Here is a 19,853-nt window from a genome sequence, read left to right on the forward strand (position 1 = left end):
TAAATACACTTTTGAAAGAACTGTTAGATTATTCAATAAAAGAAAGTAAAGGCGGAGTCTTACATGTACTACTGAGGACAGTATTATCACATCTAATAGCGCATGTTCAAAAATAATGAATGATAGAATTGCATAGTTTCCATGCTACTCAATCACTGATTATATGAGATACGTATAAAGAGACCCTGGCAGGACAAAATGAACCTAAAGTTAATCTCCATAAAAGTTCTCAGAGAGTATCTGAAAAAGATCAAACGTGTACAGTTGTTACATAGAAGTGTCCCCCAACTGGGAAACTAAACTGTCAAAACTATAGCCACGCCTTCTTCCCAAGCTTGGTTGCACCTGCTTATCCGGGATTATAAACTTGACTGTTGACCTTCTGCAAGAAAAGGAGGGTCAGGGGGAGTCAGTCACCTCTCCCACCCAATCAGTTGGCCTTGGCTGTATGAGGGGGAGGGACTAAGGATATATAGTGAAAAGCTCCATGGAGCAGTACCTTTTGCCATTTTGTGCAGCTACCAGGAGGTCACGGAATGTATGCTTGGGTGTGAACTTTCCAGGGCACCCTTAAAGGGTGGGGGGAAGCAGGGGGCACTCTTCAGTAAGTAACCGACCACCCCCTGCCCTGTTAGGGCTCTAGAGACAGAAACTGCTGGCTGTATACAAACCGTTGAAACCATTACAGGCCCCACCCCATTACTGTAAAAACTGAATATCCAAAAAAAGGATGAGTGGAGGGTGCAAGGCTCTGTCAGGGGTGGCACAAAACCAAATGCTGCAAAGATGGCATGCATATTTACAACAGTGAGGGGTATTGTCAGCAAGCCTGATCACCAATGCCATGCAGGCAGTACTAGGGCCAGTGTTGTTTCAAGGCACAGAGCCTCTCCCTTCGCCTCCCATAGCTGACCTTCCAGCAAGACCAGACTGAGTGCTAGAAGGGACTCCCCCAATTCCTACTGATGCCTGGTACACTGATGGCAGCAGCAGGGCTGACAAACAAGAATGGGTAGTGGTGGCAATAGAGATGAACACTGACACTATGTGGGGGGAAAAGGAGAGAGCAGCCAGTGGGCTGAATTCTATGGATAGCAGTAACTCAAGAGCCTTAGCTAGTAACCATCTGTATTGACCGTTAAGCTGTGTTCAAAAGCTTAACCTTATGGATGGCCCAGTGGAAGAAAGAAAACTGGCAGGTGGTGGGATGGCCACTATGGGGACAACAGGTGTGGAAAGAAATATATAGTAAAATGCAGTGGAGCTAGTACTCCTAGTGGTTTACCTTGTGTCAGCCCACTGCCTGGTGAGTCCCACGGGAAATCAGGAAGCTAATGCTCTTACCAAAATAAGGGCTATCTGCCCCCAGGTATGCTTAGAGGCAGTTCACTGGATTCATATCAAGTCTGGCCACAAGGGAGCCAACACAGGATGGAAAATAGCCAAAGCCACCGGCATTCCAATTAAATACTCTGACATTCTTCAGGCTGTACAGGCCTGTGAGGTGAGTTCCCGGTTCACAACCCCGAAGGATGGATGCCATGATAGGACACGTGCATAAGTCAGCCTTCCCCATAAGAGACAGACAAGTAGATCATATAAGGTCCCTGCCAGGCAGCGAAAGATGGAAGTACATTCTCACTTGTGTGGACACTACCACAGGCCTTATACAGGACTTTCCTTACAAGCAAGCGACAGGTAAGGCTACTATTAAGGGCCTTGCCCAACTCAGTGTCATATATGGGTGTTCACAATGGATTGATAGTGACAGTGGCACTCATTACACAAGTACTGATGTACAAACCTGGGCTGAGAATAACCAGGTTCAGTGGTATTTCTACCTTCCTTACAATCCTGCAGGGGCAGGATTAATTGAAAGAAAAAAATGGGTTGTGAAAAGAACAGTCAAAAGCCTTAAGCACGAAAGGGATCCTATGGGGATGGAAGAAAGCCCTTCCAGAAGCCATTGGGTTGTTGAAAATCAACCTAGTACCAGGAGTGGGTTGCCCCACTATGAGCTGTTGGCCAGAGGGGCCCTGGAGGTCCCCAAAATGATAAAGGTTATTACCACTAATGTTGGTTGCACACCAGAAGCAGACGGTAAGAACCTATTGCTGAAGACTCGACATGATGTGAGCGCAGGAGAGGAAGAAATGAAGCTGGCTGGGACGAAGCTGGAAACTCCCTGCCACTGGATGGGTGGCTTTCATCTGCACCATGTAGATGGCTGAGGGGAGAACTGTCCCCTACAATTCTGCTTAATGATGGACCCTGTGTGCTACACTATCAACATGCCAAGCATGATATTCCTGCTGGTGCAATAGTGGGGGACCTAATGTATGTACAAGCGGCAAATTTCCGATTGGATTTAAGGCCTGCTCCTAGTGGTAGAACACACATCTGGTACTACACAAGGCCAACCTCCTGTGGCAGGGGAAATTATAGGCCCCAGAGGGGAAACCATTGCAACTGTTTTGTTAGATAGATGTGATGTAACTGGTTAAGGTACCATCCAAGCATTTGTGTTCATGCCCATAGGTTAGGTTATTAGAGCAGTCAACACTTTAGATATTCTTGCTTTTTTTTCTATTTGTGTTTTTATAGTAGATGTAATGCCACTAAAATGGGCCAACAGCCCATGGAAAACAGATGGTGAAAGGTCGGAGAATTCAGTGTCTCCATACAATGGGAGAAAGATCATCCTACATCCGTCACCCCCTCCAAAGCTCGGGAACTCTTGTGGAAGAGTGTGGTGGAAAAGAATGAAAGAGCTGGAGGAAGAGGTGGAGTGTTACACAGAAGTGTCCTCCGACTGGGGAACGAAACTAGCAAGCTATAGTCACACCTTCTTCCCAAGCTTCTCTAGGATTATAAATTTGACTGTTGACCTTCTGCAAGAAAAGGAGGGTCTGGGGGGAGTCAGTCACCCCTCCTACGCAATCTGTTGGCCTTGGCTACATGAGGGTGAGGAACTAAGGATATATAAGTAAGAAAACACCATGAAGTTCACCTCTCACCATTTTGTACAGCTACTGGGAGGTCACAGAATGTATGCTTGGGTGTGGACTTTCCAGTGCAGCTTTAAATGCGGGGGTCACTCTTCTGTAAGTAATCCCCCAACCCCCGCTCTGTCAGTAAGCCCAATAAATTCGCTAGGATGTTCCAACTGCAGTTCTGGAGAATTCACACCTGCTTCTGTTGAATTTTGGAGAAATTATCTGGACCATGTTCATTGAGGCAGAAAGACCCACCACTATGGGTGGTGCCAATTTCTGGCTGGGATCCTAAATTATATAAATGAACAAATGGGGCCAGTGAAATGGTGCTTGCTACCAAGTCTGACTACCTAAATTCAATCCCCAGGGCCCACATAGTGGAAAGGAAGAACAGACTCCTACAAGCTATTCTCTGACTTGCACATTTGCACGAAGGCATGTATGAGAGCGCACACACACACACACATGCACGCATGCACGCACGCACACAAATAGGGCTTAAAATGTAAACAGAAACCAAGCAGCAGCATGCATGCATTGCTCTCTCCTTCTAGGTGTGGGTGCAATGGGACCGGCCAGCATCTTGGCCCTGCCGTCGTGTTTGCCCTGTCTGTTCCCATGCCTTCCCAACCATAATGCAGTGTTTTCCTCTGGAACAAAAAAAAAACAGGTCCTATCTCCTTTTCTTCCTTAAGTTGCTTTTGTCAAGCGTATTTTATTCCAGCAATGAGAAAGTAATTTAGAGACCTTGGAGTAAAGTTACCTGGTGAGCTTCAAGGACTTCCAACATTTTGTTGCTATACAGATGATGGAATGCAAGAGAGAGAAGGGCAAGGTGGCCATTAGACAGTCCAGGCAAGGGATGGAAGCCACTGACCACAGTTACAACTGTGCTGCTGGGAAGATGATAAAACCCAGAGCAGATCTTAGGAATAGGATAAAATGTGCATCCTGGTGGACTGAACTAGTATAAAGGGAAGCAAAGAAGTTAAAAATTGTAAGTGTCTGCCCTAAACAACCAAATGAAGGATTAATGTCATTTTCCACAATAGCGAAGGCTTAGCGAAGTAAAAAACAGTTTATAATTATTTATTTTTAAATTTACTACTCTTAATTTTATTTCCTTTGAGTTCATCTGTCAAATTTCTCCAACTACATTACAATCTGTCTTGTATTTCTTTTTAATCCTCTTGTGTCCAGAATAGCACTGATATAATAAATACTTGTAAAACTTAATTAAATTGAAGTGGTCTTACAACAAAACATACGAATCAACATTCTTAAACTTTAAGTTAAAGATATCAAATACAGATGCTTTAATCAAAGACATTGCATGTTTAACATTAAAAAACAAATGGTATAGACATCTACTTGGTACACACACATATGTGTGTATATATGTTTATAATTTTAAAATGCACATGTCATTAAATGTTTGGTGATACAAATGAAATTACAGAGAAAAACTTCTAAAAGAACCCATATAGAATATCTCATGTCTGAAATCCTCTTCCTTAAAATTAAACTAAAACTAAAAGAATAAGACTTGACATCTCTTAAACAGCTGTTAGTGTATATGATGATTTTTGAAAGTCTTGAAACCTTAGTCACGGATAAAACAATATAATAAAGAGAAAACATGTGACTACAAATTTAGCTTATATGCTCTCCATTATACTATGGCAAAGCTGAATCTTAGCAGCTGGCATTCATATGGGTAACTGGCTTTGGCTCTAGAAAATCTTTTCCATCATTTTATTGCAGTTCTCGAGACGAAGCCAAGGAAAATGTTAATTTATTTCGTTTGTTTTATATACCTGTTATTTATTTGACATTTAGCAAATAATTCACTGTCATTTGAAATCTATGAAATTATGGGTGTGTTTTAAAGTATGTTTCTCATTCCAAATGTGTTAAACAGCATATAAGAATAATTTTAACCAAGACTGCTAAGTCCGTAATATTTTAATGCTTATCATTTAAACTATATAGACTTGTAGTTTAAAGCTGAAACCTACTAGAAAAATATGAGTACTAAGAATAACTATAACAGAATTCAAAGGAAAACCATTCTATGATGAAAACTGGAGGCGTGTCCCTTCATAGAGTACATTCTCCACCTGCTCCCTATAACACTCAACTGAAACACACTATCAAAATTTAAAAACAATTGCATGGTACAGGCACTTTCAAGATATATCCAAGATACCACATTTACCCATTAACATTTTGTGGGGTTTTCAGATTAGTTAAAATAATTTAATATTATATTTATTTTGGCAATCCCCACTTAAATGTTATGTATCTAACATTTACATATACATATGTATACATATACATATGTACTAACATAACTATATGTTATGTATCTAACATACAGTAAATGCTCAATGTTTCTTATTCTTTTTTCTTTTATTTTATTTATTACTTTTATTTTATGTGTATGCATGTATTGCCTGCATGTAGGTAAGTGCACCCATGTTCTGTAATGCCTGCAGAGAACAGAAGAAGCTGTCGGATCCCCTGGAACTGGAGTTATGGACAATTGTTAGCTGCCATGTGGGTGCTGGGATTTGAACTCAGGTCTTCTGCAAGAACAGTCAGTGTTCTTATCTGCTGAACCATCTCTCCAGCCCCTTTATTCTCTTTTCTAAACCTTACCACAACTTACTAATACTTAGAAAGGTAAGAATTTTGTTCTGAGGTTAATAATGATATGTGTCTAAGATGTAGCTGACTTTAATTCCCCTTTCTTCTACAAAGTTCAAGTCCCATATAACTCATACCTTCTGTGATTCCCCTAGGTCAAAGCTAATTTCCTTTCTTAAAGTTCGGAAGACCATAGCAATTAACATATTACTCATAAATACACTATCCTGGACCACTATCTATATTTAAAATGGAGACCTAGATATATCTTGTTGCCCAACTAAATTAAGCATAAGAGAAGAATAATGGCTTGTTTATGCCTTTTAAAAATATTTTATTATTTTTATTATTTGTGTATGAGTGTACTGCCTGCATGTATGTAAGCACACCTTGTCATGCACTGACAGTGGAGGTCAGAAGAGGGCATCAGATTCTCCTGAAACTGGACTACAGATGGTTGTTAGCAGTCATGTGGGTACTGGGATTCAAACCCAGGTCCTCTGGAAGAGCAGTTTAACCGCTGAGCCATCTCTCCACCCCCCCTTGTTGTATTTCTTAATACCTAGCACAATTCTTTACATTCAATAAATATTTAATAATGAAAATAAAGACAAAGATGATAAAGATAATCCAGATTAGATCTCTCTATAATTTTTCTACTATATATTCATTCAAAGGCATTCCAGTATATTTAAAATTTCTAGTAAAAATGTTAAGGAATGGGCAACTGCCATAGTCAAAAGCTAACAAAATTACATTCTAAGTCACCAAGTATCATTTCCTAGACTACCAACTGGACCTATATGCATGTTTGCATATAAAAAGAAGCCATTTAATGAAGACATAACCAAGAAGCGATTGAAAAAGAATTAAATGTCTGCCAAACTACTTAAAACCTTTAGCAATAAAAACTATGCCACAGAGTAACAAAATAAGTCCATCACAGAAAGGAGACCGAAGGGAGGCCAGTTCCCATACACTGACTGTTATAATCTCCTTGGAATAAGCCACAGAGAGTCGGACAGCAGCTCTTCTACAAGGTGGGTGATAACAGAAAACACAAGTTTTGGTGGCAAAGAAAGAAGGGAAATTTTAGAAAAAGGAACAGGAATAGGCTCTGCTCCTAGTGTAGAGTGAGGACCATAGGTTAAGAGAAAAAAAGAGCCTCAGAAAATTAATACTTTCCTCTTAGTACCAGATAATCAACCAGAGGCAGAGAACAAAAGACAAAAGCACTGAGCCCATAGGCAGAGAGTGGGGCACAGACCAAAGGAATACGACACTCAAAAGCACAACAAACACTAGGAACAGCACTGAGCAGATCTGCAGTCCAAGCAGACAAACGCTGGGGTCTACAGACCATATAGGTACCATATAGGTACCATATCCTCTTTTCGCAGCATTTAATTGAAAGTACTTCAAGAAGCCCTTTAAACAGATCTCTGCTGAATTGGAGATAGGCAGTTAGAGAGGCAAAGGTCCCTCCCTGCAGGGCCTCTTCTAGGAACAAGTCTGAGTCCAGATTTGCAGAACATCTCTACTCAAACAGAAAAGCTCTGAACCAGAACTGTACAATGCCCCAGGCAATAGAAATCTGCTCCGAACCATGGAGCTGGACTGAGCTACTGATCTCCCTGAAAGAGGGACTCCAAGTAACTGCTTAAAGGTGATTAAAGGTGCTAGGGGCAAGACACACAAGCGGTCCTCTGGTCTTCCCATGCACACATTTACACATGTACCCATGTGTACACACACACACACATACACTGACACAAACATGAAAAGCTAAACATGTAATTACCATATAACAAGGCAACTGTACTTGTTCATACAAATGAAAGCTCATATCCACATAAAACCAATATGTGAATATTTATAGGAGCCTTGTTCATAATAATCAGAAATCAGATATAAACCAAATGTCCCTGAAAGGATATATCCCATGCTATCAATGTTCTCAAACAAAAAAGAAAAACTTGGTGATAACAACTTGAATAAATCTCCAGAGAATCATGCTGATAAATACAGTATGATTTCATTTCTGTATCTTTTTTTTTGGGGGGGTTTGAGACAGTGTCTCCCTGTAGCCCCAGTCTGTCCTGGAACTCACTATGGAGACCAGGCTGGCCTTAAACTCACAGAAATCCACCTGCCTTTGCCTCCCGAGTGCTGGGTTAAAGGAGTATGCCACCACACCCAGCTCTGTATCTTCTTTAGATAACAAAATTATGGAAATAAAAGATTAGTGGTTGTCAGGGTTACAAAGGGGGTGAGAGGAGAGCATCTCAGAGTCACATGTGGGACCCCTAGGGTGACTGGAACACTCTGTGTCTTGAATGTATCAATTAAATATCCTCTTTTCCATATTGTACTATATAATATGCCAGCACTAGAGAAAACCAAGAAGTTTTATTACTTTTTATAACTATATGAATCTACAATTACTTCAAATATGTTTAAGTTTCTTAGAATACAGCATTTTGCATACTGTTCAATACCGATTATTTTAAAACAAGATCTCTGCATTAGTTTATGATCTAAATTAGGTAGTGTACACATTTTAGAAGTTTACTTATAATCTGAACTACATAAATGCATAAAATATTTCAGTATTACATATACTTTGTCTTAATATAGAGAAGCATGTAAGTGGCTGGAGAAATATATTAAACTTCAAATCCATCCATATATGCAGGCACACCATTGATGTTCTTAAAGTAAGAAAGTAACGCATCACAATAGCGATATTAGGTAGAAAATTCTGACCTTTTGTCATAAAACACAGGTAACGTATAGCCAAGATTTATCAACTGTTTTCATTTTTCATGCTGTAGCATTTCTCACTTTATATCTCAAGTTTATAGTTTTGAGTTTGTCTTGGGTTTGGCACTTGGATTTGGTTTACCAGGGGAATCTCACTATGTTGACCAGAGTGGTCTTGAACTCTTGGGATCAGATAGCTTCCTGAATGCTGCAACTGGAGATGTGGGCCACCAAGTCTAGCTTATGATGAGTTTCAAAGTAATGTCCCCAGATATACATTCTTCTTAATTCTAAACACACTATCATAAGCTGGCAGAAAAGAAGTGTTCAGAGTTCAAGCTGAGTACCACAACCATGTTTCATGTGGGATAGATACAAAATATCTTGTTATAGTGAAACTTCAACAGTCTGAATGAAATGAAGCAGTAAGACACACATCCTCAAGAGGAAGCATGTTAGCCAGGCTTCCCCAGAGGGCCAGTGTGAATGAAGCGGGGGGCGGGGGGGGGACGGACAGACATGCAGGGCAGCACGGACTTCTCATTTTCATAGGCTCCTTCAAAGTCTTGAGAAAAATCTTACATAATCTATTAAACACTGAAGATTTTATAAAATCTGCAGAACTATGGCACTTTAACTACAAGTGCTTAAATCCCTACCATAGTATATTCTGACTGGCCTGTCACACTTCACTTGTATGACGAGCACATTTTGGGATCCAGCTTACTCATAGGTGAGTTGGGATATATTTAGATTATCAAAACACAGTCATTTTTCCACTTGCTTCAAGTTACATACAACCGCTTGCTAGCGGCCCATGAAACTGTTGTTTCCATGAATACTATACTATTCACTGTGCCAACTTACCCTGTCATGACACAACAGAATTAGTTTATCACTGAAATGAACTGTCTCATGTGATGAATAATTTTCAGTATTAACATGACTGTATGTGGAATCATCTAGAGCACACACCTCTGATTGTATGTGAGGATGTTTCCAGAGAGATTTAACTGAGAGAAGACCCACACTGAATATGGTCAACACCAACCCATATGTTGGGTGTTTTATCACGAAAGGAAAAGAAACTAGCACACTAAACATATTTCTGAAATATGCTGCTTTGTTACAAAATACAAGAATACATCTTCAAATAAATTTTTCTTAGTTGAACTATTTAATGGTATTGATTAACTATTAACCTTGAATGATTTTTAAATAAATGTTTTAAAATATGAATCAGTGAACATGGTAGTAATATCTTCGTTATATATTTACTATAAATAATTTCAGAACAGATGGCATTAACTTTATTTCTGTAAACTTGGATATTTAGAAGCCTGGCTAATTATATTACTCAATAAATATGATGTTTAAAGATAGTAACCTTGTTTTAATGTTAAAGAAGATGTATCATGATAGCTCAGCCTGAAATCATTTCTCCCATGAAAATGGCAACATAGGCAAAGTATGAAATTCAATATGGGATAAGATGAGATAGACAGATGGATGATAGATCGATAGATGATAGAGATCGAATGATAGATGATAGGTAGGTGATGATGATAGAGAGAGAGAGAGATAGACGGGTGGGTGGATGGATAGATTATGATAGATGATAGATAGATGATAGATAGATAGATAGATAGATAGATAGATAGATAGATAGATAGATAGATAGATGATAGATATAGATAGATAGATAGATAGATAGATAGATAGATAGATAGATAGATAGATAGATAGATAGATAATGAATAATGAATGACACATAGGAATGAAAATGTCATAACAGACCCATATTTAATATGCTAATGTTAAAAAAAGAGGAGAGGAGAGGAAGGATGGAAGGAAAAGGAGGGAGAGAGGGAAGGAAGGAAGGAAGGAAGGAAGGAAGGAAGGAAGGAAGGAATCACAGAAGATTTAATTTCAGGAAGAAAAGAATCACAAAGGGCAAATGGTAGTGGGTCATTCCCTTCTAAAATAAATGAATCATTCTTATGACAGAAACAAACTACATAGGAAGGTTCTCCCAAGTAGTCAACTCTAGCCTTTAAAACACAGACAGAAAATATTCTCAAATTCAACTAGTTTTTCCTTTTCCCATTAAACAAACAAACAAAAACAAAGGCCTGTGGGAAAACTTTAAAAGTTAAAAGAAAAAATAGAACACTACTTACCAAATTGGCCATATAAATTGTGAGCAGCCCTCTCCTGCAAATAATTTTAAAAAAAGAAAAGAAAGAAAGATTAAGCTTTGATCTGGCTTTATAATTACTTTAAATTTTTTCATAAATCTGGCAAAAAGAATTATCAAAAATGAGTAGATTGTGTTGAACTATCCTTTTTTTTTTTTTTTTTAGGTCTTTTTGAGACAGGGTCTCCCTGTAGCCCCAGCTGTCCTGGAACTCACTATGTAGACCAGGTTGGCCTTGAACTCACAGAGATCCGCCTGCCTCTGCCTCCTGAGTGCTGGAATTAAAGGCGTGTGCCACCACACCCAGCCTGAACTATCCTTTTAATGCTCTAAGAAGAATTGAACCTAAATAGATCCTATAAATCATTCTGATAAGTGAGAAGAATCTGCTTATTTGTCATTAATTATTTTAAATTATTATTGCTTTGTTATTGGTTATTAGGGAACCAGTATAATTAGTCTATGTTAGAGTTTTCTATTGTTGTTTTGTGTTTTGTCGGGATCTGATTTTTTCCTTTGGTTTTTTTATTGTTTGTTTGTTGTCTGACTGTTCTTGAGATGGAATCTCTCTGTATTGTCCATACTGGCCTACCACCTAGATTGAAGCAATCCTCCCGAGTAGCTGGTACTACCTATATGCATCACTATACATAGATTATGCTAGAGGATTCAAAATTCAGTAATAAGAAATTCCAAATAATATATCTTGAAAAAAAATCCAGTCCAGAATAATTCTAACTAAATGTAGGTTTATTCAAAGACTCGGGTTTTCTTTTTATTTCACATACAAGCAATTGTTTATTTCATTCGATGTCATTACAAGTCACACTAAATCATCTGATTTTTATAAAATTATAAGGGAATTTTCTAATACCAAAAGAAAAGACCTATAAATACTTTACAGAAAAATATTTTTATCAAACTTATTTAAGGAAAGTTCAGTCAAAATCTCAAAGATAATACTGTACTGCATTTGAGAAATAAATGAAACATTGTATTCCCTAGGAAAAAGGTCTGTTATTTTAAGAGTTATGGGGAAAAGTACGAATAATAAACTAAAAATTGTAAGACCTCATTCAGGTTTGAATGTTTACAGTTTAAGAAATCAAAGGAAAAAGAAACTTCATATATAAAACAATTGACTAATGTCAAATCACTTTCATATAAATAGCATACCAGGTCTACATACCAATATTACGAAGGCAATTTTCTTGATGACATAATCATATGTATTCTTTGCTGTTCATTACTTAAAATGGCTTACTAAGAGTTTTAATGTTTCCAAAACCACATGGAGGCAGTGTGACTTAACTGAACACTACTGAAGTGAATTTAGGAAAACAGAGTTCTAAAGCTAATTTTCATTCTCTAGTTTTCTGGCATTTTACCATTAAAATGAAGAAAGAATTGGTATTCTGTTGGCAATTTTTAAATTTAAAAAGTATTGTTTCAGCATAATTTGTTTTCAGTATATATAAAACATAATTATTCAGTCTACTTTGGCTCAAAGAATAAGGATATCCCCACTCCAGTGTGGTGTACTCTCGGCAATTCTCTTCATCGGCTGCTCCTAATGCTCCTCAGCAAAACATCAGAATCTATAGCTCTTAAAAAAAAAAGACGCAGACACACACACACACACACACACACACACACACACAATTACTGAATCAATGAATGTAATTTTAAATCACTAGCAAGATGATCTATATCTACAAAGTCCCCTTTTAAATCATCTTTTCTATGATATCTTAATATGGAATGTAATTGTTATTAATCGTTTCCAATCTTCCCAGTTCCTATTAAGTTATATGTTAAAGATGTTCTAATATTATTTAATAAATCATGTAATGAAAAATTAATATTCAAGAGGCACAATCATATACAGAAGTATGTAAATTAAATACTTCTCAAATAATATTTTATTAAAATTTAGTTACAAATGCAGAAAAATAGTATCCACTAATTATACATCCGAAAATAAAAATATTTTTGAACTTTCAGTGACAGTACCTAATAATACATTCCTTTATGAACTAAACTAAGGCACAATGCTTATTTTAAGAACATTTGTCCCACTGACCTCAATCAAAACATTTTTATTTTGTGTGTATGAGTGTATTGCCTGCATGTAGGTAAGTGCACCCGTGTTGTGTAATGCCCGTGGAGGACAGAAGAGGCTGTCAGATCCCCTGGAACTGGAGCTACGGACAGTTGTTAGCTGCCATGTGGGTGCTGGGGGTTGAACCCTGGTCTTCTGCAAGAACAGTGTTCTTAACTGCTGAACCACCTCTCCTGCCCCAACCTAGCCAGTCTTATCACTATCATCAACATCTATCTGGCAACAAACCTGTTTACCTCTATCTATGGGTCAAAGATTGGCTTGTGCACCTTTACCCTTCCAGGGTATGCAACAGCATCTGGCATCTGATCAACGCAAAGCAAATGGCTATGGACTTATCAGACACACACAGCGTTTCAAGGATTTCAGCCTTCAAAATGAGCATAATGTAAACATGTTTCAGACATACAACCCAAAGACAATTAGCCACTAGAATGGGAAGGGCAATTCATGATTCAAATTTATTAGCAAACATTCAAGAATGCTCAGATTACCTTACCCTTATATACAAGGTGTAATCAACAGGAAATCAGATTTTGTGCTCCCAATTGCCCATTACGAATCATATACTATTATCTTCTTATCCTTATTATCTTTATTCTATAAAGATGGAGAATCAGACATTAAAAGGTGTCCTTAAAAGTATAAATCAGAAAGTATTATGTCCATAAATGAAATTGGCAAAAAAATTTAATTAATAAAAATACTGAACATTACTGATAATGAAAAATAGAATAAACTTCACAAATACAGTAAAAATAAATAAATGGGGGAAATAGCTCAGCAGGTAAAAGTTAAGCATAACCACCTGAATTTAATCCCTAGGTCCGTATTGTGGAAAGAGAAAACTGACTCTCAAGTTGTTCTCTGATCTCCATACACATACACAGTAGCAAACACACCACACACATGCACACGCACATGTACACCCATGCACACACGCATGCACACACACATGCGCACACACACATACAAATAAATAAATAATTTTTTAAAAAGTATAAAGGTACAAAAATCAACTGTCAATAAAAATCATATGACTGAAGTTTCAGATTATATTCAATCTCCTGCTTCTCCTGCAGAGAACCTTCTCATTGGCTTGGTTAATATGGTCTCCCAACAAACTTCTGTGCATTGATATACTTTTACTTTTGTGAAAATATAAGTAGTGTATTAATATTAACTTATGCTCTATTCTGGTCTCAAGTTTCAATTTATCCTTCCCTAAATTCGGCTTTCCCTAAACTCCCCCTTCCCAGCCTTTTCCCAATCTGACAGTCAACACTTCGGGAACGATAGCAAGAGAGCATTAACAGCATGATGGGCTGGATCACATTTTTAATAGGCCTTTCTTGGTGCAGTCTTTTCATCTTCTGTACAGATACCAATTATATAGCTACATAACAGTGACTTCCTTATCACTTTCCAATGATGTTCAATATCACAAGAACCTCAAATTTCAATTAAGTGCCACTGTGTTATTTAACACATGATTATATCTAGGTTAAATCTGAAGACTCGGGGGCATTCCTTTCCCCGCAAGCAAATCTCTCAACACCAAGTCACAGCTTCAAAGATGGTTGCAACAGAAATGGGGAAGGAAGAGAAAATCACTTTACAGCAGAAGGCAGCAGAAGCTTATGAGGGCAGGGCAAAGACAATAACTTACTTTTTAAATCGCACAAAAGAAAGCAAGAAACAGTCAAGTGTTTCCTTAAAATGTAAATCTCTCTCTCCCTCACTTGCTCGCTTGCTCTTGCTCTCAGAGGAATCTCAAACTAACATGCAATATTTAAGTGACTATATTAAAAACTACTGCAGGAACTAACTACATAAATCACAGTATTAACATTCCTGCAAGAAAACAGTATAATTATTAAATGCTGCATAACATTTTAGCAGATTAAAAAACATCCTCACATCCTGTTCAAATCCTAAACATTAATGTTTTCTAATAACACTACCATTATCATTTCGGGTTTTTTGGGGGTTTTTTGTTTTGTTTTTTGGTGGGGTTTTTTTTGGCTTTTTTGAGACAGGGTCTTCCTGAAGCCCCAGCTGTACTGGAGCTCGCTATGTAGACCAGGCCGGCCTTGAACTCACGGAGATTGGCCTCCCTCTGACTCCCAAGTGCTGGGATTAAAGACATACACCACCACGCCAGGCTCCACTATCATTTCTAATCAGCAAACACGGATGTTACATTTTGAAACTGGTACACAAATCTTCAAGGATTTGATACTATATTATACTATGTAATTCATTTCATAAGTGAGGTTACTGGGAGGTACAGCAAGTACAATGTAACCTCTAAATTCTAAATGTTTATATATCTTATATATACGTAGTAAATATGCATATCACATGTTCTACAAAGAAGAAGAAAGTGCAGATAAAACAAAAATAAAGGGAAAATTCCTAAATATTGTAACTCTATTAAGAAATGCTACTTAATCATCCTGGAAAACTCCTTTAAGATATAATGACTTTTAGCCGAGCATGGTGGTGCACGCCTTTAATCCCAGAACTCAGGAGGCAGATCTCTGTGAGTTCAAGGCCAGCCTAGTCTACATCATGAGTTCCAGGACAGCTGGGACTACAGGGGGACCCTGTCTCAAAAAGACAAAAAAAAAGGAGTTTATTAAATTGTTGCTGGGTGTGGTAGCGCACACCTTTAGTCCCAGCACTCGGGGGGGCAGAGGCAGGCAGATCTCTGAGTTCAAGGCCAGCCTGGTCTACATAGTGAGTTCCAGGACAGCTGGGGCTACAGGGAGACCCTGTCTCAAAAATACCAAAAAGGAAAAAAAAAAAAAAGATATAGTGAATTTTATTTCGTAGTAATGTTTTAGAAGAAAATAAATACTTCCCTAAGGTACAGGACTAACAAAATAAACTTTCAATCTAAAGAAAGAATGCATGACCATATTCTATGAGCTGCAGTACACTAAACAGGGTAAAGACTGCAGAAGACTGGCTGCAAGGTCTTGTCACTGAAACACAAACATGTCAACAACTTACAGACCACACCCACAAAGGCCTTTGATTTGCATATTACATACTTCATTCATTTTTGTCATGTCTGCTTGGATATTTCTTAACTACTATAGTGCTTAATAACTCAACCCGAGCATGCTTAAAATGAAAATGCAATTTTTATTTTAATCCATCTTTTTTTTTGCACTTCACTTGTATTTTTATTATACTGCCAGCCATCTTTAATATTCTGTGGTTTTTAACTTGTCTAAAGTAATGCAAAATATCAAAGCAAATTCCATGGCAATTCTAAAAAAAAAAAAAAAACCAAATCCTTCAGAACAACTATCTGAGTAACAAAGCACTTCCTAGAAAAAGAAAGAAAAGACGAGTTCTTAACAGCCTTCCTAGGGATAAGCTAGATGTTACCAGTGTGTCCAGCTGAGATAAGATGATCCCAGTTCTTTGTGGCACAAATTTTTAAAGCAGCCTTGGAAACAACTTCAAAGCTCTCTCAGAAGCTCATAGTAGTGTGATTAAGACCAAGTAAGCTTCCCTCTTCCTAGGTATCAGGAACTAATTGGCAAAGCATACTTAGTTCTGGAAGGAGGAGTGGATGGATGCATGCATACATGGATGGATGGGATGGAAGACTACACGGATAAGGGGCAGGGAGACGATAAGAAGGAAAGACAGTTAAATGAATATAGATGAAAACGTATTTTTAGATATCTACTGTATACAAAGAACATAGATAAAAGATTCACATTCCATGTTTTCATCTTGCTAAACGTACTTTGCAAAATTAATTACACTAAATACATATTAAGGGTACAATTTTGACTATTAAATACAACTTTAGAGGTTTAAAAATTCAGGACACCCACTATTTGCTATTTTGAGGGGGGAAAACTATTACTTCAGCACAACTTATGTCTTCCACTCTTTCAAAGATATTACTGATATTTATAGAGCAAAAACTGAACTGCACGCTCTTGACTCCCAGCCTTCAAATCCACCAGACATCCCCTTTTCTGTGCTTTCCTATGCCAGTGTAGCCACAGTTACAATGACCACCTAGAAGCAAGAACTTCCAATTGTATTTATCACCACCTTTCCCCAGAGTCCACTCACATTTCCAGCTGCCTACTGGCCCTTCCACCAGCACAGCATTGATTTCTCTGTGAACTAAATAAAGCCCTAACTACAAGCTCACCTTCCTTCTAAAAGAGCAATTACAATAACATGGGTTTTATTTTAGCATTAGATACAATGATTTTAAAGAATGCATAAATTCAGTCTTTGTAAATTACTTATAATCTACTATCTTGACACTTAATAAAATAGTGATATAAATTGTTAGCAAGTAAAATATTTTTCAGAGCAAAATGAGAGACCATGTTAACTCTTTTCTTAATATTTTATTTGTTATTTTTATTTCATGTGTATGAGTGTATTGCCTGCATGAAGATAAGTGCACCCATGTCTTGCAATGCCCACGGAGGACAGAAAAGGCCATTGTATCCCCTGGAACTGGAGTTACGGACAGTTGTTAGCTGCCATGTGGGTGCTGGGATTCAAACCTGGGTCTTCTGCAAGAACAACCTGTGTTCTTAATCGCTGAGTCATCTCTCCAGCCCCAGAGACCAATTAACTCTTACCAAAAAAAAAAAAAAAAGACCATAGAATTTTTAACAAGACCCAACCCATTGTGGTTGACATGCATGCACATCCGTAACTCTGAACAGAAAACCCTACAGAACTATTTCCCATACCACAGAGTTTATATTCATTAAAATCACATCAAGGACAAGAACAATTTTCCTCCTGTTGTCATTTCTTCTGCTGGTGTGACAGTGACAGACAGTAAAGGTCCACTAAGGGAAAACTATTGTATTCTGGTCAAGAGAATAAAATTTCTGGCCTACATAAAGACCTCACATTCTTGTTGGGCATATCAAACCTCCCAGAGGGACCACCACTCAGAAGGCAGGACCACCCCTCAGTTGGCAGGTTCATCTCAAGTCACACTACAGAATAGGAGGAATAATAAGCTCTTCAATGAGATAATGTACTTTTCCTACCCAGAATTCCTACCCTATAAGCCACCATGATGTTCTGTGGGGTCTGTCCAACCTTCTGGGTCCTGACTCGGAAAGGTTTATCTTTTTCTTTTTCTTCTCTTACTTTCAGATGCTGGCCCCAGCCTAAGTATGCTTTTGCTGACACTCTGGCCTTCTTCACTCTTTTTCTAATGCTCCCTTCCCTGTCATGGGGCTGCCTCCATGCTGCCTTACTTAAAACTGCATGGTTTTTTCAATCTTTCCGCCCCCTCTTCTGGGATGGTCCCTGAGCCCTAGGTAGATGAAGTTTAATATGGAGGTGCACAACCATATGGAAACAGAGTTCTACAAGCTCCTGGGACCCTGGCCATATGATTCTATGGCAATTGTTCAGCATACAAAAATCCCATGCAAACTCAGGCAGACAAATAACCCACATAGAACTGGGAAAATGAACAGTAGACCCCAATCTTAGCTGAGGAAACACTGGCAGCTGATTAGAGCCAGGTGAGGAAGAGTTCATCTTCCTAAAACAAGAGATTCTAGATAGGCTGACTAGACCTCAAGTGGAACATCTGGGGACACTGACTTGACACATTGAGCCTTAATACGGTTGACAGAGTATATGGGTTCCAGTGCGGAGGCTGTGGGAGCATGCCAGTGGGGATGGGGGTATAAAGATGATTAACATTCTTTGAGATATTCTGTATAAAATACACAAAAATTCACCAAAAAAAAAAAAAAAACTGCATGGTTTTCTCTCTTCCTCTTCTCTGTTTTCCTTCTCCAGGGCATGTGCCAGGATTTACAGCTTGTCTGCCCTGGGGTCTTTCTTTTACCTCTAATAAAACTGCCCTTGGCCTTCTGTTTGAGTCCATCCTTAAATTCTTTTATTAATGAGAATTAAATTCTGCTACTAATGAAACAAAGAACTTCAAGAGGGAATCCCAATTTCCCTGGTATGAAGGGGACTCTGGTGGGACTCCCCAAAATTTTCAATAACAACAGCAGTTAAAAAGAAAAAATAATTGATTGCCTCTAAACAATAAAAACATTTCAACTAATATTGAGAATAGGTCATAATCTATAACACCAGAAATTTTCTGTGAATGAGTGATGAAGAACAAAAACACTAACTCAAAAAACCTAATAGGAAACAAAAGCAGAAGATGCAAAAAAAAAAAAAAATTCACCTATCAAGGTGAATATAAAATAAGAATCAAACTAGTAACCCAAATCCTACCACCACCATAGTCCAAATAATCTCTCTACATGCCCAAAGAAGTTATGCTGTTCCTATGTTTATACATTTTACTTTGGTGTTCCTGTAGTTCAACTAATGTTAATATCGTAGAGGATGAAAAATAGTAATTTTAAATATTCTATAACCAGCAGCTTCTAAACTAGACTTTCACAGATTTCTACATTTTGTGAGATGGCAAAATATGAACACAAGAGGCTAAAAAGCTAAAGATGTATATTGTAGTTACAGAGCAAGCAAAAATAGAAAACACAACTAAAATATTTTTTAAAGTCTAATAATACAAAGTAAGGAAGAACACAAAAATGAAAAAAATAGCAAAATAGCAGACCTAATTTACCCCATCAATAAACTAAATATGAATGGAAGAAATAATATAATTAAAAATCTAATTAAAAAGAAAAATCAGAATGTTTTAAAAAGATGCATCTACATGATATTTGAAAAAAAAATATTTTCAAGACAAAGATACAAATGCTTGGAATTAATTGAAAATACAGACTATATAAACAGAAAGCATAAAAATGCATAATACTGGAGAGGTGGCTCAGCAGTTAAGAACATGGTTGTTCTTGTAGAAGACCCAGCTTCAAATCCCAGCACCCACATGGCAGCTAACAACTGTCCATAACTCCAGTTCCAGGGGATCCAACAGCCTCTTCTGTCCTCCATGGGCATTCCATGACACAGGTGCACGTACCTACATGCAGGCAATACACGCATAGGGTGCTGACAACACAGTGGATAGTGACAGGGATGGCAGAGTATGGAGCCTCTAGTGGGAGAGGAAGGCTGTCTATCTGACGAGTTTGTATTCATGCTCAGATGC

At 37.9% G+C, this 19,853-nt stretch overlaps 1 protein-coding gene across 1 annotated transcript in view; it reads right to left on the bottom strand.

Moving 5' to 3' along the window:
- Tmem135 (transmembrane protein 135) overlaps positions 1-19,853 on the bottom strand; it is a 272,569-nt gene that overhangs the window by 196,543 nt on the left and 56,173 nt on the right. The window contains exon 4 of the mRNA XM_008844130.3: positions 10,589-10,622. Coding sequence (XP_008842352.1) covers positions 10,589-10,622 — 34 coding nt within the window. The remainder of the gene's footprint in view (positions 1-10,588; positions 10,623-19,853) is intronic.

The sequence above is a fragment of the Nannospalax galili genome, unplaced genomic scaffold (assembly GCF_000622305.1).
Source record: "Nannospalax galili isolate Female #2095 unplaced genomic scaffold, S.galili_v1.0 scaffold278, whole genome shotgun sequence".
NCBI lineage: Eukaryota > Metazoa > Chordata > Mammalia > Rodentia > Spalacidae > Nannospalax > Nannospalax galili.